The 27,628-nt window shown below is 38.5% G+C and overlaps 1 protein-coding gene and 1 non-coding gene across 4 annotated transcripts; both read right to left on the minus strand.

Moving 5' to 3' along the window:
• Nucleotides 1-178: 178 nt before the first annotated feature.
• tpt1 (tumor protein, translationally-controlled 1) lies at nucleotides 179-27,628 on the minus strand. 3 transcript variants are annotated; one of them, XM_069889641.1, is made up of 7 exons: nucleotides 27,522-27,628; nucleotides 27,239-27,312; nucleotides 24,084-24,271; nucleotides 22,959-23,064; nucleotides 22,146-22,259; nucleotides 20,336-20,412; nucleotides 19,273-19,429 (listed from the first exon to the last, which is right to left on the minus strand). In XM_069889641.1, exons 1-7 carry the CDS (start codon nucleotides 27,547-27,549, stop codon nucleotides 19,399-19,401), a joined length of 618 nt encoding a protein of 205 aa, XP_069745742.1. In that variant the 5' UTR covers nucleotides 27,550-27,628; the 3' UTR covers nucleotides 19,273-19,398. The 3 variants fall into 3 exon arrangements, with proteins under 3 accessions (XP_069745743.1, XP_069745742.1, XP_069745744.1); XM_069889642.1 differs by lacking the exons at nucleotides 19,273-19,429; nucleotides 20,336-20,412 and adding an exon at nucleotides 179-202; XM_069889643.1 differs by lacking the exon at nucleotides 20,336-20,412.
• LOC138740222 (small nucleolar RNA SNORA31) lies at nucleotides 19,505-19,630 on the minus strand. The gene has a single exon (XR_011342754.1). It is a non-coding gene; the product is annotated as a small nucleolar RNA SNORA31 (small nucleolar RNA).

Below are 27,628 nucleotides of genomic sequence, written 5' to 3' on the forward strand. Positions count from 1 at the left end.
TCTCAAGAAAGTAATTTGAAATTTAGCTAATTTTAACACCAAACAATTTTTTAATATAACCAAATAAAAATAACATAGGGTCAAGTGAAATTTTAAATTTAAACATAACCTCTAAAAAAATTCCTTAACTTTGTTCCAAAAAGATTTAACATTCTCACATAACCAAACTGATTGTAAAAACGTACCCATTTCCTTATGGCACCTAAAACATAAATCAGAAGAAATATATTTATTTCCTTAATTTCTCTGGAGTCAAATATAATTGATGAATAAAATTATAATGAACCAATCTATACCTTACATTGACAATTTTAGTAATACTGTCCTCACATATAGTCATCCAATCATCCTCAGAAATGGATATTTCCAAATCTTTCCCCCAATTCATTCTAGATTTATAAACATCTGGTTTAAGCATTTATTCTGTAATAAAGCATACATTTCAGATATAAATCATTTCTTACCACCATCAGTAAGTAAAATTTCAAATTTAGACTGTCTAGGTAGCTTTAAAGTACGCTCAAAATTATCCAATAATAATGCTTTGACTTGATAAGGAAAAAAAAAGTACTCAAAAATATCTTGTACTTCTCTTTCAATCTTTGAAAGGAAATAAAATATCCCGCTTCATAACAATCCTCTACCAATTTAATTCCTTTCTGTTCCCACAACTTCAAAAGTTCATTATTCACCATAAAAGGAAAAAGCTTATTTTGAAACAAAGGTGTTTTAGCCAAAATGTTATCCTGGGTATCTATAATTCCATTTTTTTATTCCTTAATTCCATTTAAATGTTTTAACAGTGAATTACTTAATAACTGAGAATTCCATCGGTAAATAAATTGATGGATCCTCTTCTCACCAATCTGAGATAATTTAGTATTGGTCCATATCAAAGAGTTGTCCACTTGAAACATCTTATTAATAAATTTCAACTGAGCTGATTCATATTAATTTTGAAAACCAGGAAGTTGTAGACCTCCTAACGCATATTTCCAAGTTAGTTTGTGTAATGACACCCTCGCCATCTTTCCACAAAAATTTACTCACCAAAGAATTTAAATCTTTTTAAAAATTTTGAGGAATCCTACAAGGAATAGACTGAAAAAGATATTGAATTTGGGGAAAGATATTCATTTTAATACAATTAACTCATCCTATCAACATTATAGATAAGTCCTTCCACCAATTCAAATCACTTTATTTTAGATAATAAAGGTAAGTAGTTTAATTCAAATAAATGATTACAATTACTAACAATTATAAAACCTAAGTACTTAATCTGATCGACCATTTAAACTTGGCAACTTGTCTACAAAGTGAATAATCCATTTTAGCTAAAGGCACAATTTTACTTTTTTCCCCAATTAATTTTATATCTGGATACCTGTCCATACTGTTCAATCATTTATGCAAATTCCCCAAAGATTGCGAAGGATGTGTTAAATATATCAAAACATCATCAGCAAACAAATTTATATTCTTCAGAATTCACTTTAATAGTACTGTCCTGTCTAATCATCTGAGCCAAAGGTTCAATAACTAATGCAAAGCTGGTGACAAAGGGCAGTCCTGTTTAGTCGATATAGATAACACAAAAGGTAAAGACACCTGTCCATTTGTCACCACTCTAACAGTGGAATTTTTATATAAAGCCTTAATCCAACCAATAAAAAGAGGCCCGAACTTTTCCAAAACTTTGAACAACAAAACTCCATTCTACTCCATCAAAGGCCTTTTCTGCGTCAAGAGAAATTACCATTGGTTGGTCAGATTGCTCCCGAGAAGTATTAACTAAAGAAATCAACTTAACAATATTATCTGCTGAATAACGATTCTTCATAAAACCCACCTGATCTACATGAATCAAAGCAGGTAAGTATTTAGCCAATCTATTAGCCAGAACCTTGGCTACAATTTTACAATCCATGTTTAACAAAGAAATAGGTTTGTAAGATCCCACTTTCAGGGGATCTCTATCCTTCTTAAAAATAACAGTAATAATTGCTTTAGGAAAGGATCCGGAAGACCCATTTTTTTTCCTCCATCAATAAAGGAATTAATAAATCCTGAAATTCCTTATAAAATTCTGAAGTAAACCATCGTCGCCTGGAGACTTGCCACTCGGCATGGACCGAAGTGCTTCCGTCAATTCTTTAGTAGTAAGGGAACCATCTAATTCCTTAATTTCCGTATCTTTCAAAGAAGGTAAAGTTAGACCCAATTTTTTTTATTTCAATTTTGACATTATCTTCAGAGACTTCAGAAGTATACAATTTCTCATAAAACATACAAAACTCATCATTAATTTCTTGAGGATAACACATAATTATTGAGTCATGTCTAATAGCATTTATTGTTCAAGAAGCTTGTTCCGTTTTTAGCTGCCATGCTAGTACTTTGAGCTCTCTCTCCTAATTCATAATATCACTGTTTAGTTCTCTGTAATAATTTCTCAAACTTGTATATTTGTTATGAATTATACTGTAATTTCAAGTTAATTAGACATATTTTCTTCCGTGGAGTTTCGTTGTAAATCTTTTTCCAAAATCCCTATCTCCTTTTCCAATTTGCTAATCTCAGTCATTTGTCATTTCTTAATTTTAACAGTATAACTAATAATTTGTCCTCATAAATAAGCCTTCAAAGCATCCCATAAAACAAATTTACTGTCAACTGATCCTGCGTTTGTCTTTAAAAAATTTGCATTTGATCCCTTTGTTCACGGATGAATAAAGCTCTTAGAAAAGACAGTGGTTTGGAGCTACACTAGAAAAGATCAAGAGGCAACCTCTTAAGAGGTGTTTAATAATGGATAGGTAAAGATTATATTCTATTTACTGGGAGACTAAAATTCAGTCCAGTGGACCAACGATAAACATTCTCTACTCTCTCTCAAAATCCTAGACTTATATTCAGCCTTGTCATTGTGCTCATACTAAAAACAAATCTAGAATAAAAATCATGGAGAAACAAATAAAATTAGTGTTTAATTTCCTCCATATATCTACTAAATTAATTTATTTCATTAACACCATTAACTGTTTAGCCATTTTAGTTCTGATTACCGATTTAGAAGATTTATCTAATAATGGGTCTAAACAGCAATTAAAATCGCCTCCTACCATAATCTTGTCATAAGCCTGACTTTAAAAAAAATCTACCATAAATAGTTCATCATCAATATTAGGACCATAGATATTCATTAAAGTCCAACATTCAGAAATAATTTTACAATTGACAAAAGTCTGCCAGCTGCCTCAAAAACTGAGTCCACTTTAAAAGCTAATTTATATTGTTTTAGAATTAAAAGATGCTGCAACTTGTCCAACCCAATCTCTTTTTAATTTCTGTTCTTTCTCAGTCAAATGTGTCTCCTGCAAAAAGGCCACATCAACCTTCAATTTTTTAAATATATGCCAATACTCTCTCTTAATTGAATTATTGAGCCCATTAAAAGTAGCAACATTTAAATTAGCCATAAAATATCTCTATAACCTTCCCACCATAAATGGCGAAGCAACTCCCCATAACACAAACAGAACTGAAGATCTCCTCAAAGAAAAAAAAACAGAAAACTCTTTTTCACCTTAAACTAACGAGGACAGGTGCCCACAACTTCCAACTTTGCCCAAAGGGAATTTGGAGAATTTGCCAGTTTTCAAATTATATCAGTCTCACTTTTGATTGTTTACTTCAGGGGTGGACAAACTTGCTTAACCTAAGAGCCACATACGATAAAACTACCATTGTGAGCACTGGTTCGTATGATTCTGTCACAGCCAACATATTTCCATGAGTCGCACATTATATGTCAAAGATATGTGTGTGGCTCACAAGCCACGGTTTGGCCACCCCTGGTTTATTTTATACTCTTCTTTTATTGTGTAAATGTTTATATGGATCATTTTGTGAGATTGAATCAAAGTAAAATATTCTTCCAAGGGAAGGAATGATAAAAGTTGGAAATATTTGATAAAAATTAAGTATTATTCATTAGGAAGTAAATTGTTCACAGATGAATAAAGCTCTCAGAAAAGACAGTGGTTTGGAGCTACTCTAGAAAAGATCAAGAGGCAACCTCTTAAGAGGTTTAATAATGGATAGGTAAAGATTATATTCTATTTACTGGGAGACTAAAATTCAGGCCAGTGGATTAAAGGAACTCACAGACTTTGAACAGACATGGACTAGTGTTTTACTAGTGAAGAGCTTTCCATTTAGATTATGACCATATTAAATTAGTCATAGGGTTGACTAGCCAAAGTATAAGTCAGGTCCATTGTAATCTGTGGCTGTTCTCAAATTTAATGGAAACACTCAAAATATTGCAGGGATCTAGTCACTTATAAATCTAGATAACAAGCCGCTAAAAGAATTTGGATGATTCTGTACTTCCTCAGTTACCTTTAATGAATTAAGTGTACAAACTTTATGCAAGTAAAACATGCAAGTCTGCAGACACTGTGGTTGAAGTAAAAACAATGCTGGAGAAACTCAGCAGGTACATTATATAACAAAGATAAAGATACATTACCAACATTTCGGGCTCAAGCGGAGTTGGTTTCTCAATCTGACCTTCTCCATTATTGTGTTTTTACTTTATGCAGGTATCAATCAGTTTTTGAACTGAGTATTTTCTTTTTTTTTAAATTTTTTTATTTTTCACACCATAAATCACATTAGCCATGATATACACTATTTCTTTTTCACACATATACAGTGACTTTTTCTCCCCCCCCCCTTTCCTCCCAAACCACCCCCCCACCCCCCCCCTCTCATCCATTTTAGGTATACAATCTAGGTTGCATTAAGCCAGTCAGACAATGTTGTCATTCAACAAAATTACACCAGAAATTCTACTGAGTCCATTCTTTTCTTTCCTTCTCCTTCCATCAACTTAGGTAATGTTTGTCCCCGGTAGGTTTTCGCTATTGTATTTAATGTAAGGCTCCTATACTTGTTCGAATATTTCAATATTATTTCTTAACCAATATGTTATTTTTTCTAATGGAATACATTTATTCATTTAAATTTGGTAGTTTCTTCCTTTTAATTTGGTTATGTATTCCATTAATATTTAAAGACATATAGTTCAGCGTAGCCCTTTTATATTTTGTTTATCTTCTCTTTCCGTTTTTCCATCATTACCTTTCCTCCTTTTCCATTTCTGTTTTCTTATTTTCAACTCTTTATAAGACAACATTCCTACAACATCTAACATTTTCCTTATTCTCCTATTTCTATCTTATTTATCCCCAATCTCCCCTTCACCTCCTGAGTTGTCCTTTATCCCTTGTCGGACAACCACATCTCCCCTCTCCATTTGGATTTGCGAATCCACTCGCAAGCGTCAACTGATTTTGCAGTGACCGCTATTTCCCCCCACCCCGCCTCCCCCAGAAAAGATTTCACTTTTCATATGTCACAAAGGTCCCTCTTTTAATTCCCTCCTTATTGAACTGAGTATTTTCAATGCAATTGAGATGAATGTTTGCATGACACTCAATTCTTCTGGTGGGATAGCTTCTCAGTGAAAATTTATTGAGCTGTTGCCAGATCTGCTAACATATTCCAATTTTGCAATTAAAACGAAGTCTACATAAGTTCCACATCAGTCTAATCACACACCAATCCCATGGTGTAATGATGGAGTAACCTTTTCTGTTACTCAAGCAGGCCATTTTTATAATAAATAAAAATATATATATCTTTGGCTTGGCTTCGCGGACGAAGATTTATGGAGGGGGTAAAAAGTCCACGTCAGCTGCAGGCTCGTTTGTGGCTGACAAGTCCGATGCGGGACAGGCAGACACGATTGCAGCAGTTGCAAGGGAAAATTGGTTGGTTGGGGTTGGGTTTTTCCTCCTTTGCCTTTTGTCAGTGAGGTGGGCTCTGCGGTCTTCTTCAAAGGAGGTTGCTGCCCGCCAAACTGTGAGGCGCCAAGATGCACGGTTTGAGGCGTTATCAGCCCACTGGCGGTGGTCAATGTGGCAGGCACCAAGAGATTTCTTTAGGCAGTCCTTGTACCTTTTCTTTGGTGCACCTCTGTCACGGTGGCCAGTGGAGAGCTCGCCATATAACACGATCTTGGGAAGGCGATGGTCCTCCATTCTGGAGACGTGACCCATCCAGCGCAGCTGGATCTTCAGCAGCGTGGACTCGATGCTGTCGACCTCTGCCATCTCGAGTACTTCGACGTTAGGGGTGTAAGCGCTCCAATGGATGTTGAGGATGGAGCGGAGACAACGCTGGTGGAAGCGTTCTAGGAGCCGTAGGTGGTGCCGGTAGAGGACCCATGATTCGGAGCCGAACAGGAGTGTGGGTATGACAACGGCTCTGTATACGCTTATCTTTGTGAGGTTTTTCAGTTGGTTGTTTTTCCAGACTCTTTTGTGTAGTCTTCCAAAGGCGCTATTTGCCTTGGCGAGTCTGTTGTCTATCTCATTGTCGATCCTTGCATCTGATGAAATGGTGCAGCCGAGATAGGTAAACTGGTTGACCGTTTTGAGTTTTGTGTGCCCGATGGAGATGTGGGGGGGCTGGTAGTCATGGTGGGGAGCTGGCTGATGGAGGACCTCAGTTTTCTTCAGGCTGACTTCCAGGCCAAACATTTTGGCAGTTTCCGCAAAGCAGGACGTCAAGCGCTGAAGAGCTGGCTCTGAATGGGCAACTAAAGCGGCATCATCTGCAAAGAGTAGTTCACGGACAAGTTTCTCTTGTGTCTTGGTGTGAGCTTGCAGGCGCCTCAGATTGAAGAGACTGCCATCCGTGCGGTACCGGATGTAAACAGCGTCTTCATTGTTGGGGTCTTTCATGGCTTGGTTCAGCATCATGCTGAAGAAGATTGAAAAGAGGGTTGGTGCGAGAACACAGCCTTGCTTCACACCATTGTTAATGGAGAAGGGTTCAGAGAGCTCATTGCTGTATCTGACCCGTCCTTGTTGGTTTTCGTGCAGTTGGATAATCATGTTGAGGAACTTTGGGGGACATCCGATATATATATATATATATATATATATATAGGCTTGAATAAAAAAATGTTTCCTATCTCACACACGTTCCGTTTTAACAGCAGTAAGAGAAGATTTTGCTGTTCAGTGATTAGTTGATTTTTGAACTTCAAGCTTTCATTCTTTGGTGAAGTATTTTCTTCCCTTACAGAACTAGAGAATGTAAGATTTGTGCAGCTTGCATGCACTATAGGACTGAAACACCAAAGTCTACAGACATAGATTGTAGTAAAAATACACCATAATGCTGAAGGAACTCACTCAGCTGGTCTCTTCAAGAGAAAGATACTGTGTATTGCTGATGTTTCAAGCCTGAACCCTTCTTCAAGGAAGAAGCAGAACGAGCCAGAACAGGAAATCTCAGAAGTCAAACACTGCTGGGGGAGGAATCCAGACCTACAAAAGGTGTAAATTGGATGTGATAAGAGCCAAAGTAAGAATTTATCATGTTTGTGCGAAAGAAGACAGAAGGGAGAGAGCGAGCTTGGTGGGGGGGGGGGGGGGGGTAAACAAAAAGTGATATTAATGTGATCCAGTTGGACAATGCCCAGTCAGAAAATGAGGTGTTCTTTCAATTTGAAAATGTCAGTGTATGAGACATGTCAGCAAGGAAATGGGATGGGGAATTGAAATGGGTGGCCACTGGGAGCTTCATGCTATTGTGAAACAGAGCCAAGGTGCCCAACAAAGTGATCTCCCAATCTGTGTCCAGTCTCACCGATGTGGAAACCACAACAGGAGCACTGGCTGCAGTAGATGACCCCTACAGATTCACAAGTGAAATGTTTCACTTGGAAGGACTGTTTGGGGCCCCGAATGCTGGTGAGGGAGGTGTGGGCAAGTGGAACATCTGCAGTCACAGGGGTAGGTCCAAAGGGGACAATTGGTGGGGAAAGAGGAGTGGACAAGGGACTCATGGAGGGAGCAGTCCCAGCAGAAGGCAGAGAGGGAAATAGGTGTCTCATGGTGAGATCAGTTAGTAGGTAGCAGAAATGGTAGAAGGGGATGTGTTGGTTGTAGAGGCTGGTGGGGTGGTAGGTGAGAACAAAAGGAATCCTGTCCTTGTCATGGGTGGGGGAAGAGGGGGCCAGGGCAGATGTGCATGTAATTAATAGAAGATATGCAGATAAGTGCTGAGTTGATGGTGGTAGAAGGAAAGCCATGTTGTTTGAAGGAGAACCTCTCTGATGATCAGGCATGTAAGACCTCATCCTGGGAGCAGATGTTACAGAGACAGAAGAATTGAGACAATGGAATGGAATCCTTACAGGAGATAGGGTGGAAGAGGTGTAGTCGAGGAGGTTATGGGAGATTGTGGGTTTGAACAAGATGTCTGTCAAGAGTTTGCCTCCCAAGATGGAGACAGAGATTGAGGAAAGGGAGAGTTGCTAGAGATGGACCATGAATTTGAAGTTGGATAAAGTGGATAAAGTCAACGAGCTCATGTCGAGACAGCATCAAAGTAGTCATCAATGTAGCAGAGGAAGAGTCAAGGGTTTTTTTTCTGTGTAGGCTTCTAGTATGGATTGTTCCATGTAGCCAACAAAAAAGCAGGCATAGCTGGGGCCCATGGGGGTTCCCTTTAACCTGGAGAAAGTAGGATGTCACGTGATGGAGTAGTGGCCGGACGGTGAACTCCAGCCCTCTCCAGAAAAGTCGGGAAAAACAAGAGAAAATACAAAGGCACAGAAATACAAGTTAAAGAAAAGTGAATATAAAGGTGGAAAGAAGATGGAGACAAAAGGAGAAAAATCAAAATCAACGGAAAGAAGAGAGGAAGAGAAGACAACGGAGGAAAAAGGTGAAGGCCTTACCTGTCCGAAGAGGCCCGCTGTGGAGAGAAGACCCCACTACCTCAGGTCGGTAGAAAGAGAACTACAACAATGGCTCACAGAGCCGAGTAAAAGTGCGCAACCGCGCATGCGCGACTCCTCGCGCATGCGCGATGCGCATACAAAAAAACACACCGACGGGAGGGGGGACCAGCTGGGGAGTCGATCTCCACAGCCGGCAACGACAGCTGCAGAACACCTGCAGCAAGAAGAGACCACAGAAGACAATGGAAACAAGAAAGAAGAGGAGGAAAGGGCAGCAAATAAACAACAGATGGTCAACCTAGAGGAAGAAGAAGAGGAAGAGGAAGAGTACAGGGAAATAGAAGAAGAAAAGAAAGGCAAGGTAAAGGAGGTACTTGCTCTTGTTAGAGGATACATGGAGTCATTTAAAGAATGGCAAACACAGGAATTCAATGATTTAAGAAGAAGAATAAACAACACAGAAAAGAAAATAAATAAAATGGATATGACCTTAACAGAAATGGGGAAAAAAATGGACAAGATGGAAGAACGGGCAATAGCAGCAGAAATGGAGGTAGAAGACTTAAAAAAGAAATTGGAGGAATCTAATAAAAAAACTAAAGAGACACAAGAATTACTAGCCCAAAAAATAGATGTAATGGAAAATTATAACAGAAGAAATAACATAAAGATAGTGGGCCTTAAGGAAGATGTAGAAGGCAAGAATATGAGGGAGTTTATAAAAGAATGGATCCCTAAGGCCCTAGGATGTCCAGAACTACAGCAAGAAATGGAAATAGAAAGGGCACATAGAGCATTGGCCCCTAAACCACAACCACAACAAAAACCAAGATCTATTGTAGTAAAATTCCTAAGATATACTACAAGAGAAAAGGTACTGGAGAAGACAATGGAAAAAGTAAGAGAGGGCAACAAACCACTGGAGTATAAAGGGCAAAAAATCTTCATTTATCCAGATATAAGCTTTGAACTCCTAAAGAAGAGAAAAGAGTTCAATGCAGCAAAAGCGATTTTATGGAAGAAAGGATATAAATTTACACTGAAGCATCCTGCGGTATTGAAAATATTTATTCCAGGACAACAAAACAGACTATTCTCGGATCCAGAAGAAGCACGAAAATTTGCAGAACAATTACAAAAATAGACTGAGGGATGAAGACGGGTAATGAGAGCAAAAATTATCACGATTGATATGTATGTGGGTAAAGACAAAAATAGACTGAGGGATGAAGACGGGTAAGGAGGGTAAAAATGACCACGATTGATATGTATGCGGGTAAAGAGGTATAAGAGTGAATAGAGACAATGGGCATATGTGAAAGTATCTGTAATTAGAGGAAAACATAGAGAGTATAGACAAGAATTAATAAGGGAAGGTAATGGAATAGAGAGAATAAGGAGGGAACTAAAAGAGTGACCTTTGTGACATATAAAAAACGAAATCTTTTCTGGGGGGGGGCTGGGTGGGGGGAAAAGAGCGGTCACTGCAAAATCAGTTGACGCTTGCGAGTGGATTCGCAAATCCAAATGGAGAGGGGAGATGTGGTTGTCCGACAAGGGATAAAGGGCAACTCAGGAGGGGAAGGGGAGATTGGGAATAAAGAAGATAGAAATAGGAGAATAAGGAAAATGTTGGATGTTGTAGGAATGTTGTCTGGTAAAGAGTTGAAAATAAGAAAACAGAAATGGAAAAGGAGGAAAGGTAATGATGGAAAAACGGAAAGAGAAGATAAACAAAATATAAAATGGCTACGCTGAACTATATGACTCTAAATATTAATGGAATACATAACCAAATTAAAAGGAAGAAACTACTAAATTTACTGAAAAAGGAAAAAATAGATATAGCATTTGTCCAAGAAACACATTTAACTGAATTGGAGCACAAGAAATTAAAGAGAGATTGGGTAGGACATGTAACAGCAGCATCGTATAATTCAAAAGCAAGAGGAGTGGCTATATTAATTAGCAAAAATGTGCCATTTAAAATAGAAGAGGAAATAATAGATCCAGCAGGGAGATATGTTATGATAAAATGTCAGATATATTCAGAGCTTTGGAATCTACTTAATATATATTCACCTAACGAAGAAGATCAAAAGTTTATGCAAGATATCTTTTTGAAGGTAGCTAATACGCAAGGGAACATACTAATAGGAGGGGATTTCAATCTGAATTTGGATCCAAATATGGATAAAACGGGGAAAAAAATTAACAGGAAGAACAAAGTAACCAAATTTATAATTAAATCAATGCAAGAAATGAAACTTGTGGACATATGGAGGAAACAAAACCCAAAAGAAAAGGAATACTCATACTACTCGACTAGACATAAAACATACTCAAGGATAGACCTATTCCTGTTATCAGCCCACATACAAGGGAGAGTTAGGAAAACGGAATATAAAGCTAGACTATTATCGGACCACTCACCCCTGTTATTGGCAATAGAGCTAGAAGACATCCCTCCAAGAATGTATAGATGGAGATTAAACCCCATGCTACTTAAAAGACAGGATTTTAGAGAATTTATTGAAAAACAATTAAAAATGTACTTTGAAGTAAATACGGAATCAGTGGAAGATAAGTTTATACTATGGGACGCAATGAAAGCATTCATTAGAGGGCAAATAATAAGTTATGCAACCAAGATGAAGGAGGACTATAATCAGGAAACAGAGCAGTTGGAAAGGGAAATAATAAACATAGAAAAAAAATTAGCAATAAAGGAAGATACAACCAAAAGAAGAGAATTGGCGGATAAAAAAATAAAATATGAAACATTACAAACATATAAGGTGGAGAAGAATATAATGAAGACAAAACAGAAATATTATGAACTAGGGGAAAAAACACACAAAATCCTAGCATGGCAGCTTAAGACAGAGCAAACTAAGAAAATGGTATTGGCAACAAGGAAAAAAGACAAACAAATTACATATAATCCAAAAGAAATTAAGGAAAACTTCAGAGAATTCTATGAACAATTATACCGAACCGAAAACGAAGGGAAAGAAGGGAAAATAGATGAATTTTTGACTAAAATTGAACTACCAAAACTACAAATAGAGGAACAAAATAAATTAACAGAACCATTTGGAACAGTAGAAATACAAGAGATAATAAAAAATTTACCAAATAATAAGACACCAGGAGAGGATGGACTCCCAATAGAATTCTACAAAACATTTAAAGACCTAATAATACCGCCCCTCCTGGATGTAATCAACCAGATTGATGAGACACAAAACTTACCAGATTCATGTAAAACAGCAATAATTACAGTGATACTAAAACAAGGGAAAGATCCACTCTCACCAGCGTCATATAGACCAATATCTCTGCTAAACACAGATTATAAGATAATAGCTAAACTATTAGCGAACAGATTAGCAGAACAGGTACCGAAAATGGTAAATTTAGACCAAACTGGATTTATCAAAAAAAGACGCAAAACAGACAATATTTGTAAATTTATTAACTTAATTCATGCAGTAGAAGGAAATAAAGCACCGGCAGTAGCAGTTGCTTTAGACGCAGAGAAGGCCTTCGACAGAGTAGAATGGAATTACTTGTTCAAAGTATTGCAAAAATTCAGTTTACCGGAGAAGTATATTAATTGGATTAAAGCATTATATAAGGGACCGTTAGCGAAAGTGACAGTAAATGGACATGTATCAAAGCAATTTAACTTAAGCAGGTCAACGCGGCAGGGATGCCCACTATCACCATTATTGTTTGCGCTAGCTATAGAACCACTAGCAGAATCGATAAGAAGAGATAATAATATAAAAGGAATAAAAATAAAAGACAGGGAATATAAAATCAGTCTGTTTGCGGATGATGTGATAGTGTACTTAACAGAACCAGAACTATCAATAAAAGAACTATATAAGAAATTGAAGGAATATGGAGAAGTGTCGGGATACAAGATAAACGTAAATAAAAGTGAAGCAATGCCTATGAATAACGCGGATTTCTCAAAATTTAAGGAGGAATCCCCATTCAGATGGCAAACGCAGGCAATAAGATACCTAGGTGTGCAAATAAACAAAAATCTAGGCCAATTATATAAACTCAATTACAATCCACTAATGAAAAAATTACAGGACGATTTAGAGCATTGGAAAGAGCTACCACTAACACTGATAGGAAGGATAAACTGTATTAAAATGAACATTTTTCCAAGGATACTATACTTATTTCAGGCATTGCCAATACAACTGACAGAAAAATTCTTCAAAGAGTTAAAGAAAATAATAAGGATATTTTTATGGAGAGGGGGGAAACCGAGGATAGCACTAGACAAATTAACAGAATGGTATAAACAAGGAGGCTTACAATTGCCAAACTTCAAAAATTATTATAGAGCCGCACAATTAAGGTACCTATCAGATTTTTATCAAACAAGGGAAAAACCAGACTGGACGAGACTAGAATTAGATAAAATGGGGGAAAAGATACCTGAACACATATTATATAAATGGGACGAAAAATTGGTACAACATAGAACTTCTCCAGTATTACACCATCTCCTCAATATATGGAAGAAGATTCATGTAGAAAGAAATAAAATAAATTACCAAATACCAAAACTAATATTGACGCAAAATAAGCTACTCCCTTTTACAATAGACAACCTTGCCTTTAGAAAATGGGAAAAAAAAGGGATTAAAAGAATAGAAAATTGTTTTTCAGGAAGTAGATTCTTATCCTTTGAACAAATGAGAGATAAGTACAATATAACGGGAGATACAGCGCTGGCATATTACCAACTGAGATCCTACTTGAAAGATAAATTAGGAAGCAACTTGAGTTTACCAGAGGGAAGTAACCTTGAATATGTGATTACAGATACAATGTTAATCAAAAGATTTATAAAAAATATGTATATTAAACTGCAAGAAAAGGAAAATGAGGAAACAAATGGTAAAACTAAACAAAAATGGGAACAAGATTTAAATATAAAGATAAAAAAGGAAACATGGGAGAAGTTATGCTCTGGAACGATGAGAAATACAATAAATACGAGGCTGCGTATGATACAATATAATTGGTTACACAGACTATACATTACACCGCAAAAGTTAAATAAATGGGACCCAACAGTATCTGATAGATGTTTTCGATGTAAAAAAGAAAGGGGAACAACAATTCATGCAATCTGGACATGTGAGAGAGTAGAAAAATTTTGGGATGATCTCAATCAGATATTAAATAACAGAAAACAATATACCAAAGAATCCAGAGATCTTTCTCCTAAGTAACATAAAAAATAAAGAATTTGGAATTGACTTGGAGGATGCACAAAAAAGATTTGTTAAGATAGCCCGAGCTGTAGCAAAAAAATGTATTATGTCAACCTGGAAATTGGAAGATAATTTGAAAATACAACAATGGTATATAGAAATGAATAAATGTATTCCATTAGAAAAAATAACATATAGTTTAAGAAATAATATTGAAATATTCGAACAAGTATGGGAGCCTTACATTAAATACAATAGCGAAAACCTACCGGGAACAAACATTACCTAAGTTGATGGAAGGAGAAGAAAAGAAAAGAATGGACTCAGTAGAATTTCTGGTGTATTTTTGTTGAATGACAACATTGTCTAACTGAATTAATGCAACCTAGATTGTATAACTAAAATGGATGAGAGGGGGGGGGGATGGGGGGGTGGCTTGGGAGGAGGGAGGGGGGAGGGAGAAAAAGTCACTGTAAATGTGTGGAAAAGAAAAAGTGTATATCATGGCTATTGTGATTTATGGTGTGAAAAATAAAAAATTTTAAAAAAAAAGAGAAAGTAGGATGTCAAAGGAGAAATTGAGGGTGAGGACAATTCTGCCAGCCAGAGGAAAGTAGTGGTGGAGGGGGACTGGTTGGCTCTATTGTAAGAAACAAAGGGCTTTGAAGCCTTCGGTATGAGAGATGGAGATGTATAAGGATTAAATATTCATGGTAAATATGAGATGATCAAGTTCAGGGAACTGGAAGTTGTTGAAGTGATGGAGGGCATGTGAAGTGTCCTGGATGTCAGTGGAGAGGGACTGGACCAAGGGGGACCAATTTGGTGAGGCAGGAGCACACGGATTGTAAATTGGATTTATGGATCTTGCGTGGGATGTTGTAACAGGTGGTGTGGGCTTCAGAAACATTAAGGGTGGAAGCCATTCCAGGGAAGTGACATAGATAGTGTGTGATAGTGGTTTGATGAGTTTTGGTGGGGTCCTGTTGGAGGGGTACACAAGGTGTATGAGAGAGTCTGGCTTCAGCCACATAGAGGACACAGCACCAGGTCAGATCTGCAGTTTGATGATTGAGCTTCAGAGTGTGGAGGGCCAGGTGTTCTGTGGGGAGAGATTGGAATGAGTGAAGTTGATGTTACAGTGGCAGTTAGAAATATAAAGGTCTAGAGCAGGCAGAAGACAGGAACAAGGTGTCCAGGAGGAGGAAGGAGGTTTAAAGCAGAAGGGATCTAGTGAGGGGCAGAGAATCATGGTTGTGGAAGTAAGCATGGGAAACTGAGTCAATGGAACAAGAGTTCAGCATCATGGCGTGCTTAGAACTTGTTGAGGTTTGGGTGGAGGGGAACAGGGTGAGGCTTCTATTAAGGACAAAGCATTCAGGGGGAAGGTGAAGACCAGGCAAGGATTAAGGGGAAGGTTCAGTGATGTGGAGGGTAGGAGGATGGGGTGGATCAGGTTTTACCTCATTCCATTTCATTATCCAATTTACACCCTTTGTTGGTCTGGATTCCTCCCCCAGCAAGCATGGTCTGAATATTTCCTGATTCTGGTTTATTATAAATGTCTCCTATGAATGCTTAAAAATCATCCGAGTTCCTCCAGCATTTTGGTGTGTTTTTAATGCACTAACAGGACCTCTTCCCTAGTATTGCCCATGTTTAAATCCTGGAGCTCCCTTCCCCACACTATAATGGCAGCACCTTCCAGGACAAGTAGGATGGGAAGTCAACAACAGTCTTGCCAGCAATGGCCTGAAACAAAGTGGTATTTTGAAATAATATTATTAGGATACCAGTTAAAATGTTAACCTGAAGATGTTTAAAGTACATCAGGAATCTAGCAATGCAGATACAAACAGTGGTGCTCAAAGATTGGAGAAGGGCAGAGTAGAGGTAAAAGTACAAAGCTGGTCCAGAGCCTGTGCAGCTGAGATACTAGGAATGTGGTTTAAAATACAAGCACTGGATAATGAGAAAGCTCAAACCTTCAATCAACACGTTTCTTGGGAAAATGGGCAAGTCAAAGTCAAACCTCGGACAATGTCAGTTCTTTCCAGGATGTAATTGGCTCACCCAATTTAGTTTTGCAAACTCTTCCATCTTAGCATCAGAAATATTAAACAACTAGTAGGTTCATTCCAAGTTACCATTAAACAAAATTTTGTCCTGCCAGTTATCCATATTTCCATGTGCAAATTGTAGGAGCCTATAAAAATTGTCAAATCAGGATGGTCTACAAGTCCTATCCAAACTTTTGCTACAACCCAAACTGGATAAAATTTGACTTGACCCACCAAAGCAAATTTTTAATGGAACAGTAAAAGGAGAGGTCTACACAGCCTTCCCTGGCTTGTTATATCACTATATTTGAACTTTTGAATAGACAAGCCCCAGCATATATATGCTAATGGTTTGAGTAGATGGCATTTTTGTACCATACCCATCTATGTAAAATAGGACCCAAGAATAAAACTCTTCCATCCCCATTCATTTTAAATCCAATTGTGGCATTGGGGTAAGTGTTTGGGGACTACAGAACAAGCCGTCCTCCAGTACTTCACAAGGCCTTTCCACACCACTGTGTAAAATAGGGATTCCTGGGAAATTTTCCAAGGAGCCCTCCCATGAACCAGCAGTGTGAAAATATCAGCCCAGGAAAATTACCCAGGCCACCCTCTCTCTGCAGTCTGAATAGACAATTGGCCAAGCAGGGGAAGCATCATGACATCAGCACTCATGTGCTGCATCACCATTCAAGGAAGAAGTTTGTGGGAGGCATTTGTGCAATGATTATGGATTGAATTATTCAATTTACTTAACCATATAGGCATTCGTTTTATTAATTTTTTGGAAAAGCCTCATCCACCATTGCTGTGCAATCTGACTTCTGGTAAGACTTCCTGTGAGCATCACTCACTATATCATCGCTAGGGGCAGGACCCCAAAAATTGCTGGGGAGGGCAAATTAGAGAATTTGGACCACTGTGTGAAAGGCTCGGGAAGTCCTGCCTTCTCAAGAACTTCATGCGGGTCCAAGTAGGATCACCGCTCGCCTGCAGTTTGAAAAGTCCTAATGTAACTAATTTGACAGGATGAGTACTTCCTCTCCCCAGGGTATTTTTTTTTAAATAATATACTTTGTATCTGTATCTTTATAAGCTTGAAATAAAAATGTAGCAAGAACTTTGCTTCCTATTAACATTTTTAATAGAGTGTAACAACCCAAAACACTTCACAGAACAACTACATTGGCAACCACTGAAGTGGCATCCAGGATTATCATGCTTTAGGTCAGAGGGATTAGGAAAATAACCACTGATGCTGTAGATGACAAGATTAGGCTTGCAAGCCATGAAATAAATATCTGGAAATAAAATTAAGGCAATTCTTAAACAGAGTACAATGCAGGTAATCAAACATGGTAAAATTAATTAAAACGACCTTGATTTATTAATTGGGTGGAAATATATACTGAAAATTTGAATAAAACCAAGCAAATTAGGAGCAAAAGAACCTGCTAAAGGAACTCAGACCAAGCAGCAGTGGGAGAAAAGTATTGGTCAGCAGGATAGATAATTAAATGTGGCCTCAGAGATACAACCGGCTAAAAATTAAGGTTTGAAATGAGAATGTGCAGCCGATTTTAAAAATGTCACAAGAGCAGAGGGGACAATATCATCAACTGCAACAGCACTTATTCTTAATTCTTCCACCACCCCCAAAATACTATTTTGCTCAGTTAAGCTACTAAAAAATGGCAGTTAAAACATACAATTTATGAAATCTTATGGTCAGAATAATGGAGGCAAAGTTCAATACAACTAAATGGGTTAAGGAATGCTCAAATTCAATACTCCTCACTGCAGGAAATTTTAGTCTATTCAAATTTTATATCCTAACTTGATATTGTTCTATTCCTTTACACCCAACACTGGATAAGAATAGAAAAGACCCTGAAGACACCCACCATTCCAAGAACCTCTCAAAAAACCACATCTGGCATAAATGATTCCAGAATAAAGCCATCAAGTGCTGCATTTCATGCTTTGCTATTGAAGAACTACTTGTTAGCTGACTTAAATACCTCTGCTATGAAGGATTATAGAAATACATTCCTAAGTGTTGAACCAGATATGACATTTTTTTTTAAATGCAATTTTCAGAATTGCAACCCTGCACATTAAAACAGGCAAAATTAAACAGATTGCCAAACAACTTTTATTTCTATGTAGACTCAAAATGATTTAAGATATGCATTTCTTGTCTTGAGGCATCTACTATTAGAATATTTTAATTGCAACTTAGCATACGCATAAAATTCATCATGACATAGCCCCAGATCGTATCCAAGAGCATCGCTTCATTGGCACTGCCAGAGAAATTCAATTGATCGATTCAGTGTAACAAGAAAACTCCATGGCAGTAACAATTAATTTCAGCATAAAATTCATCATGACATAGCCCCAGATCGTATCCAAGAGCATCACTTCATTGGCACTGCCAGAGAAATTCAATTGATCGATTTAGTGTAACAAGAAAACTCCATGGCAGTAACAATTAATTTCAGGTGGTGTAGTTCAACTTTTGTCAAGTGCATTTACTGGCTACATTCCAAAGACAAAAGGCAAACAATCAAGAGATGACAACCATCTTTTCACTCAAGCATGTCTGCTTTTCTACTTTAACCCAATGGTAATCTAGCCTATTAATATAAACTTTCAAAAACTTGGAAATTTCTGAACTTTGAAATAGATTTAACCACACCTGAACATGGCCTAGTAAAACTACTTTTTTTTTAAAAAAAGTCACACCTTCCAGCCATGCAGAGCCCTGAACATTTAATACATATGCTTTGTCCTTTCTATTCAGCTCAAGAATGTTGGGATCTATAGACAATTATCAATGCAGAATCCATCTGAATAGACAACACTAATACATTTATTGAACCACTTATTTACATCAACTTGCCCAGATCCTATTTTAACCTGAGGATTCATTCCTCCCCTCTCAATTCTTATGCTGTTCAAATCATGAAGTAAGGATTTTTTTTGGGCATCATGCAATGGAGCCTGGAAGTTACATCAATATCCAGCACTAAATATGGGTCAGGTGCAAAGATCCAATGTTCCCAGACCAAGAACAACCAATTTCAGAAGCAGTCTGTATCCCAATGTAAATCAAACAGGCAAAAAATGGGATTAATGCACTTTATTACACTCAGTTAAAACAATGTTCATTTGCAATAAATCAGCTCAGTGATACCAGATCCAAGTTTATTGCAGCTAACAGGAACATTTCAGGTCATTATGATTGATGAATTCAACATGATGAATTGCAGGCAGCAGATTTACTGTAAAATAAAAAAAATCCGATATTAGTTTGCTGATAAAATGTAGTTGAAACCCAAAATTACTCCAAAAAAATCATGTCAACCTTTTAATCAATCTGAACTGCCAGAGCAGCAGGCAGAAGATACAGGAATTTTAATCTTGCATCTGAATGCAAACCACAAAGTCACTAAATTTTACTTCAGGTCTATCAGTAGATGCTTGGCTACACTGACATTTCAATGTAAATTTCATACAACAAACACTTTCAGATGAATGGCTAAAGTTCATAGTGAGCAATTAAGGTATGCAATAAACATACTGAAAAAATTCAAAAATCTGAAACCAGTGACAGATGTTGATAAAGCAACAGGCACATGAATGTTGCAAGATGGCAAGACTAACATCAAATACTTCACAAAGTGAAACATGAAAGTGTGCAGACCCTGTGGAGGAACTCAGCCAGTCTTGCAACTTCCATAGTAGATATATTACCAGTGTTTCTGGCCTGAGCCCTTCTTCAAAGAATAAGCAGAACAGGAAGGTGCAAGAATAAAGAGACTGAAGACTGGCCAGCAGAGGAGTCCAGACCAACAAAAGATGTTAATTAGATACAAGGGGAAAGGTGAAATTGATTCTGGCTCTGAAAGGCAGAAGAGGATTGCAGGGAGAGGCACACAGCAAAAGGCAGATGACCCAAATGGGTCACAGGGAACAATCGGCAAGGGAGCCAGAAGGCAGAGAAGGGAATATGTCTAGTTGTGGGATCACGTGATAGGTGGCGGAAATGGCAGAGCAGAATACGTTGGACGCGGAGGTTGGTGGGATAGTAGTTGAAGACGAGGAATCTTGTCCTCGTTGCGCTTGCAAGCTGAGAGGGCTAGCCGAGGTAGATGTGCGGGTAATGGAGCAGAGAATGGAATCCTTACAAGGGCAAGTTGTGAAGAGGTGTTGAGGGAGCTGTGAGAGTTGGTGGGTTTGTAGATGTCTGTCGAGAGTTTGCTTCCTGAGATATGGGGAGAGGGGGTGAAGGAGCGAGAGAGAGAGGGGGGAGAGGGAAGGAGGGGAACGAGTGAATTGTATTAAAATGAAGATTTTTCTAAAAATACAATATCTGTTTCAATCATTGTCCATTCAAGTACCAGAGCTTTACTTTCAAAACTTGAATAAAATACGCGAATTCCTTTGGAAAGGTAAGATGTCAGGAAGTGGACTAAGACTACCAAATTTTAAGAATTATTTTAAAGCAGCTCAATTGAGGTTTTTGTCCTATTATCAACAGGATGAAAAACCAGTTTGGATTCAAATAGAAATGAATAAAACTGAGTTAATTTTGTTTAAATAGTGAGTCATTTAAAGGAACTAAAGATTTTTCCATATTGAAACACATTTTAAACATATGGAATAGAATTCATATTGAGAGAGAAATTAAAAATGATCAATGACCAAAAATGTTGTTAAAACAAAATCCACTTCTTCCTTTTATTTTGAATAGTTCTTTATTTGATAATTGGAAGTGAAGGTTTACAGAGAATAAAAGATTGTTTTTAGGATCTTTTTTCTTTACCTTTGATCAATTAACAGAAAAATAATATACATAATACAATTTTGCATATTATCAATCAAAAATGTTTTTGAAAGAGACTGGGAGCAGATTTGAGACTCCCTAAACAAAGTCAATTTGAAGTTAAGAAATTTATTGCTAATATATATTTAAAATTACAAGACTGTAAAGAAAAAAAGATTCATACAAATCAAAAATCCAAAGGGAGAAAGATTTAAATGTACAAATTCAGGAAATTTGGTCAAAATTATGTTATGAAAGTGTTATGAATACAGTAAATGTTAGATATCAAATGGTTCAATATAATTTTCTTTAAATGGACTTAATCCTAATTACTCAAATAAGTGTTTTCGAAGTGCAAAAGAAATAGGGACTTTTTTTGCATTCAGTGTGGTCTTGTGAAAAAGTGAAAAAGTTTTCGAATGAACAGAGTTTATTATTATGGCAAATTATGAAACATAGAAGATAGGTGCAGGAATAGGTCATTCGACCCTTCGAACCTGCTCCGCCATTCAACGAGATCATGGCTGATCTTAAAATTCAGTACCCCGTCCCCGCCTTCTCTCCGTAACCTTTAATAACAGTACCAAAGGATCCAAGAAAACTTTTACTTGGAGACATTTATGAAAGCAATATAAAATTGAAGTATTTTAAGTATTGTTATAGCAACTGCAAAGAAATGTCTAGCGATATCATGGAAAGATGATCGAGAAGTGTTAAGTAGATGGTATTAATGAGATGCAAAATTGTATACCTTTGGAAAAAATTGTGTATATTTTAAGGAATGGAGTTCAAAATTTTTAATAATATTTGGAAACCATATATGGATTTTATGGATAATTTTCTTTCCATCTCTTCTATCTTATCCACTCCTCAATTAAATGGTAGGGGTTTCTCTTATTTTTGGGTGGGAGTTTTATTCATTTTTTCCTGTAATGATGCAAACAATTAAATAATTTTTTTTTTTTTTTAAAAAAAAAGGAAAGTTGCCATTTGATTTGCTGACCCAGTTCTGATGAAGGATCTTCAACCTGAAATGTAGTGAGACTGAATGACAAACTGGAGGTTGTTTCCATCACCAGATTCTACAGGGTGATGGAACCCAGGCTGCTTTTCTAATCTCTTTCCCCACAATCCAACACTTATACTGTGTCAAGTTTTTCAAAAGTACTTACACATTTCTCAATTTCCAAACCATCCTTGAAGAAAATCATATATGGAGTTTCGTCATTACGGTAATCTAATAATCCAATTGCGCCTTCGTAGTTCATACTTTCACCTGAATAAAACTACAAAAGATCACAAAATTAACAGTAGAAACCCCAACAATTCACATCACCTTTAATCCAAAGACCAATTTCACATATATACTGGTTCCCAGCTTAGCCCAGTCCTACTAGTCATTTCGTTGTTACTTCTCCTCAAACGTTCAAATAGGTATGAATCACCATTCTTTAGACATCTACTCAGGACATGCCCTGTTTTAAGGGAAAACTGTTTGATTCTCCCATCCTCCACCAACAGTCCCTTAATGAAAGTGATCAACGGCTTGTGGCTGTGTACAGCAAGATAGAGATAAGAGGGCAAGAGGATGCAACATTGATTGGCTATGTTTCATCACCACTACATGTGATGGAGGATGATGTCTTCTGCTCATTTGCACCTAAACTTCAGCCCAGAAATCCACATAGTAAACAAGTTTATCTCAGCCCTCCCCCCATACATCTTCATAAGCAGTCAGTGCACATCAAGAGGCTCTTATCATTCCTAGCCAGAGGGACATTAATTTGGCAGGACTCCTGAGACAGTAACATAAATATCAAGTGCAAAGCTGACTCCTCATTCCTCAACCACTACATGCAAATATAACATTAGGTCAAGAGAACAATAAATAACTAGCTAATTAATGACCACTAAGTTCATCAGAAGCTTCAGAGGACTCACTTGGTCGAAAGTAACAAACTAATGTAAAAAAGAATTCTCATTACCTGATAGTCTCCAAATTTTTTTAGAATGTTTAAAACAGTAGTCTTAGCATTGCTAGTAAAATCTTCCAATCCTTCTGGGTTTTCCTTTAGAACTCTTTCTTTCAGGCTGTGGTTGAGATAAAATACAAATGCTCAAGTCGCTTCAATAGTAACAATCCAAACACAAATGAATCTCAAAATTAAGGAGTCGTGTCCCAAACAGGACTCAAGTTCAAAACATCTCAACAGTTCTTTGACCTATATCCAAGAACAACTTCCACCCCTCCCATATTGAGTTAAGAACACAAGGCATTTATTTCTCTGGCTCATTTGAGGGCTTGTTTTATATATAGTGCATACAGATGTTTGGGCACCCCAGTCAAAATTTCTGATCTCCTAAAGTCAAAGATGACATTCTTTTCAACATTTTAAGCAAGATTAGTACAAAAGTTTGGGCACCCCAAGAGATTTGAGCTCTCATATAAATTTTACTAAGATCTCAGCTTGTTCACAGTCATGGTTAGGAAAAGCCAGATGATACAACTTTCAAAGCTTTATAAAGTCCCAACAATCAGCAGCCATGGGCTCCTCTAAGTAGCTCCCTAGCTCTCTGAAAATTAAAATAAACACCCCACAAATTAGAAGGTTATAAGAAGATAGTAAAACATTTTCAGGTAGCCAATCCTCAGTTTGAAATGTAATCAAGAAATAGTAGTTAATAGGAATGGTGGAGGTCAAATTGAGGCCTGGAAGACTTAAAAAAAAACTGAGAGAACTGCTTGTAAGATTGCTAGAAAGGCAAATCAAAACCCTCGTTTGACTACAAAAGTCCTTCAAGATTTAGCAGACTCTGGGGTGGAGGCACACTTTTACCCCGTGCGCCATCAGTTGGGGGCAGGACTCCCCCTAAATTGTCGGGGAGGGTAAATTCCCAGGAATTTGGACCGAGATGTAAAAGGCCTGGGAGGTCCTGAATTCCTAGGAATTTCTCCTGCACAAAGTAGGGTCACCGGTTTCCTGCAGTGCTACCTGTTTATGTTATTTTGAATGAACCAACTCTGCAACCACACCTGCCAATGGAAGGCAATGGAAGGCACTAAATTACAAATTCCACATTCTAAAATTAAAGGCAACCTTGTTACTCACCGTTTCAGGTACTGCTTTATGTAAATCATGTAGTTATCTTTGCTGAAAGTCAATTCTTTGAGATGATGATTCAATACAATGTCAACACCACTGACAGTGTGATTCTCAGAATACTCGACTGGACATTCTTGGGAAGCATTGCCACCAATTAAAGAGTCATCAATCGCTCCTTCTGTTCTGCAAATGAGCTTTAGAAAAGCAGAGGAAGTCTTCAGTACAATATTAGCAACCCAAGAATTCTATTAGAAAACTTCAGAACACTTAACACAAAATAGATTGAAAAGTTAGGTCATTTCATGTCAGGCCTACGCCTTTAAACTGGCTACGGAGCAGATACAAAAATGGGAACTTCTCTTTCATACGGCAGCCCTAAAAGGCTGCTCCAGCGTTCCATTCATATCCAGAGCTGCCTCGTAACGTCCTCCGTCATCAATAAGCAGCAGAGCAATTGCCGCCCTGATTCCCAGAACAGTTCCAGCTGCGTGGGGATTACGGGTAGGGAAGACAGTCATTGCTCTGCCGCGTTTTGAGCCGCAAAGGCCCCAGCAGTCGCGTGGCTGTCCCAACCCACACTGGCCACCCCAACAGCCCCTGCTGACCAGATGGTCCCCACTGCCTTGAGGGCTCCCCACTGCCCGACTTGGAGACAGACGAGTGAGTGGGGAGGTGGGTCGCTGGCTGACAGCATCATCAGCCACACTAAGCGGCTGTACATTCAGATTGATCAGCAGAGGGCTGCACTGTAGATGATCTCTCTCGGAGAGGGGTTGAAATATGCGGCTCGGAGACCGTCTCCACACATTCAAAAAGGTAGCTGATTATGTGTTTTGAGCATCTGAAATAGCCTGTTGACTTGCTCTGACCCAGATACTGGAATCATATTCAGAGTTAGAAAAACCATAACCAGCCTAACATCCTAAAAGGGACTTGGGAGTGCTTGTGCATGAATCACAAAAGGTTGGCTTGCAGATATGACAGGTTTATCAAAATTCCTTTGTCATGTACTAATCCACAAAATCTAATACAAACTCGGCAATTTTTGCCTGCCGTAAAGACACACAAAGAGGCACCACTAGCTTTGCCTGGTACCCACAATGATGAGAAAGGGAAGCAAACAAGCCCCCTTCAGCAACACTGAGTGACCATCCATTCACATCAGCACACTGCAGCCTCCTGTCAGTCCATTTTCAAAGCCAAGCCCCAGATCTGAACACCTAATACTATGAGGAAACTTTCAGTGAACAAGGTCTCTTCAGGAAATCTTGCCTTTGGCACCACTTAATCCCAATTCCTGGTTCCCTTGTACCAGTTTCCAGCAGCCTACAGTCTGTCTGGTGTGAATACTTCAACCAGCATTGTCAAGCAAATGGAATGTTGGCCTTCATTGCTAGAGGAATTGTATATAAGAGACGTTCTGCTTCTATTCGGGCTGCTGGTGAGGTCACACCTGGAAAACTGAGCAATTCCAGTCTTCTTACTTGAAAAAAGATGTACTGGTTTTGGAGCTAGAGGTGCAGAGGAAGTTCACCAGGTTCATTCCAGGGATGAGGGGCTTGATCGAGTCACCTGAGCCTGTTCTCACTGCAATTCAAAAGAGGTCTTCTGAACATGAAATTATGAAAAGGATAGACAGAGGCAGGAAAAATGCTTCCACTGGTAAATGAGACTAAAAGTACAGGACAAGGGAGTACATTTAAGATGAAAATAATTCCTTTTCCCAAGAGAATAGTGCATCTGTAGAATTATTTATCAAAGGAATCAGTAGAGAAAACTTCATTATTTTGCATAGTAGTGGAATTAAGGGTAATGGGGGAAAAGGCAGACAGGTGGAGTTATCCACAGCCAGATTCAGCTGTGATCTTGTTGATTGGCAGTGCAGCCTTCAGCAAGCCCAACTCATGTTCTGTTCTTGTTTGTTACATTCCCAAATGGGAGTAAATGGAATAATAATTTAATTAAATCAGACCATGGCCTAGTCAGTCATACAAGTAGTTTTCTATCCTGCTCCTGCCAGGAGCCCAAGACCTAGTAACTAGGGGCAGCAGCATCATATTGCAACCTATGTTGTGATTTGGAATGCAAGCATAGATTGCTGTCACTCGCTCTCCCTGCCCACCAACTGCAATCTACGCATGCATTCCAAAAACTGCACTGGGTCCAACAAAGAACGTTTCCTCGACATCACTACAAGAGGAGTACTGAAATGATGACGTTTAGGGAAGGTGGTAGCAGTGGGAAGCGAATTGCGTGCGCTGATTGGATGGAAGCATGTCTTTCAGAGGGAAAAGCAACCCCGTTTTACCTTTATTCAAAACGAATTCCGATTGTCGTAACTTAGAAATATCTTGAGTCAGGGTCTATATGTATTATTATAGACATTGGGATGTCACCCAGCCATCAAATGAAGGGAACAAAAACCAACGAGAGAACAAGAAATCAGCTCAACTGAGGATCAACACCTGGCAGATCATCTTTCACAAACTATGATTAAACAAATAAAAATGATCAGTCCTTATTTTTATATTTATCTCACGGGATATTGTAATGACAAAAAAATTGTGGACCCCCTGCAGGGTTGTTTATTATTAAACAAAAAAATTACCTGTCCTTATTTTTATATTATCTAATGATAGAAAAGATTTGTGGAGGAACTCAGCAAGTCAGTGTCTATAGGAAGAAACAGTCCAACATTTCAGGCGTTTCTTCAAGAAATTCCTGCAGCATTTTTATTACAATCACAGGATTCGCAGACTTTCGTGTTTCACTTCATGGCATCTCATGGTTATTTTAATTTGTGCTATGCTAAATGGTCCATCTTTCCTACTTGCGCGTTGGCAGCAAGTGCAATGTTTCTCTGCACATTGTTTAAGCAGGATAACTTCGTCCGCAAACGAAACACAGGGGGAAAGGCAGGCCAAATCAATGCCTGCTCGTTGGGACATTCAGTCCAAGCCACATGGCCAAACTTAGCCCGGATGAATAACCACGGGCCCGAATCCCAGACTGCGTCCCCCGCCCAGATGGGAAGGGCCAAGCCCGCGATGACGTCACCTTACGTTTAGAAACCGGCAACCATCGAGGCTCGGCAGGACTGTACGAAACCAACCATGAGTTACCGCCCCCCCCCAGAAACCTAGCCCAGGGTCTGATCTTACCTTCCCCTCCACCTCGTAAGTGATGCTCTTCGGATCTTCTTTGATCTTGTAGATATCGGAGAACATCTCATCTCCTACCGGCGAGAAGGACAAGTCAGACGCAATGATACAAGCCCCACCCCACTCCCACCCCCGACAGCCTGAGGCCTCCAAGCGCTCGGCCTAACGCCGCGCTGCAGACGCTCAGGCTTCGCAGAATCGTCGCCGTTCCCACGGCGGCCGGACCGACGCTTTTCGTTCTCTCGAGCGGTCGTGCGAACGTTGGGTCACCGGCTCCACTCACCCGAAATAATACACTTGTAAATCTTCATGGCGGCGGAACCACAAGCACACACCCGATAACGGCCCTACAGCACCGACCGAAAAGGGCGAGTCGCTCCGCACCGACGC

This window comes from Narcine bancroftii, chromosome 7, assembly GCF_036971445.1.
Source record: "Narcine bancroftii isolate sNarBan1 chromosome 7, sNarBan1.hap1, whole genome shotgun sequence".
NCBI lineage: Eukaryota > Metazoa > Chordata > Chondrichthyes > Torpediniformes > Narcinidae > Narcine > Narcine bancroftii.

Bases quoted from the DNA above. Each gene is read 5' to 3' on its own strand.
- tpt1 (XM_069889641.1), bottom strand. From the start codon at position 27,549: ATGAAGATTTACAAGTGTATTATTTCGG. The intron at 22,260-22,958 runs GTAATGAGAATT...GATCTTTTGTAG, and splicing joins AAAAATTTGGAGACTATCAG to TTTTATTCAGGTGAAAGTAT. The intron at 20,413-22,145 runs GTAAGTACTTTT...CCCATATCTCAG, and splicing joins GTTTGGAAATTGAGAAATGT to GAAGCAAACTCTCGACAGAC.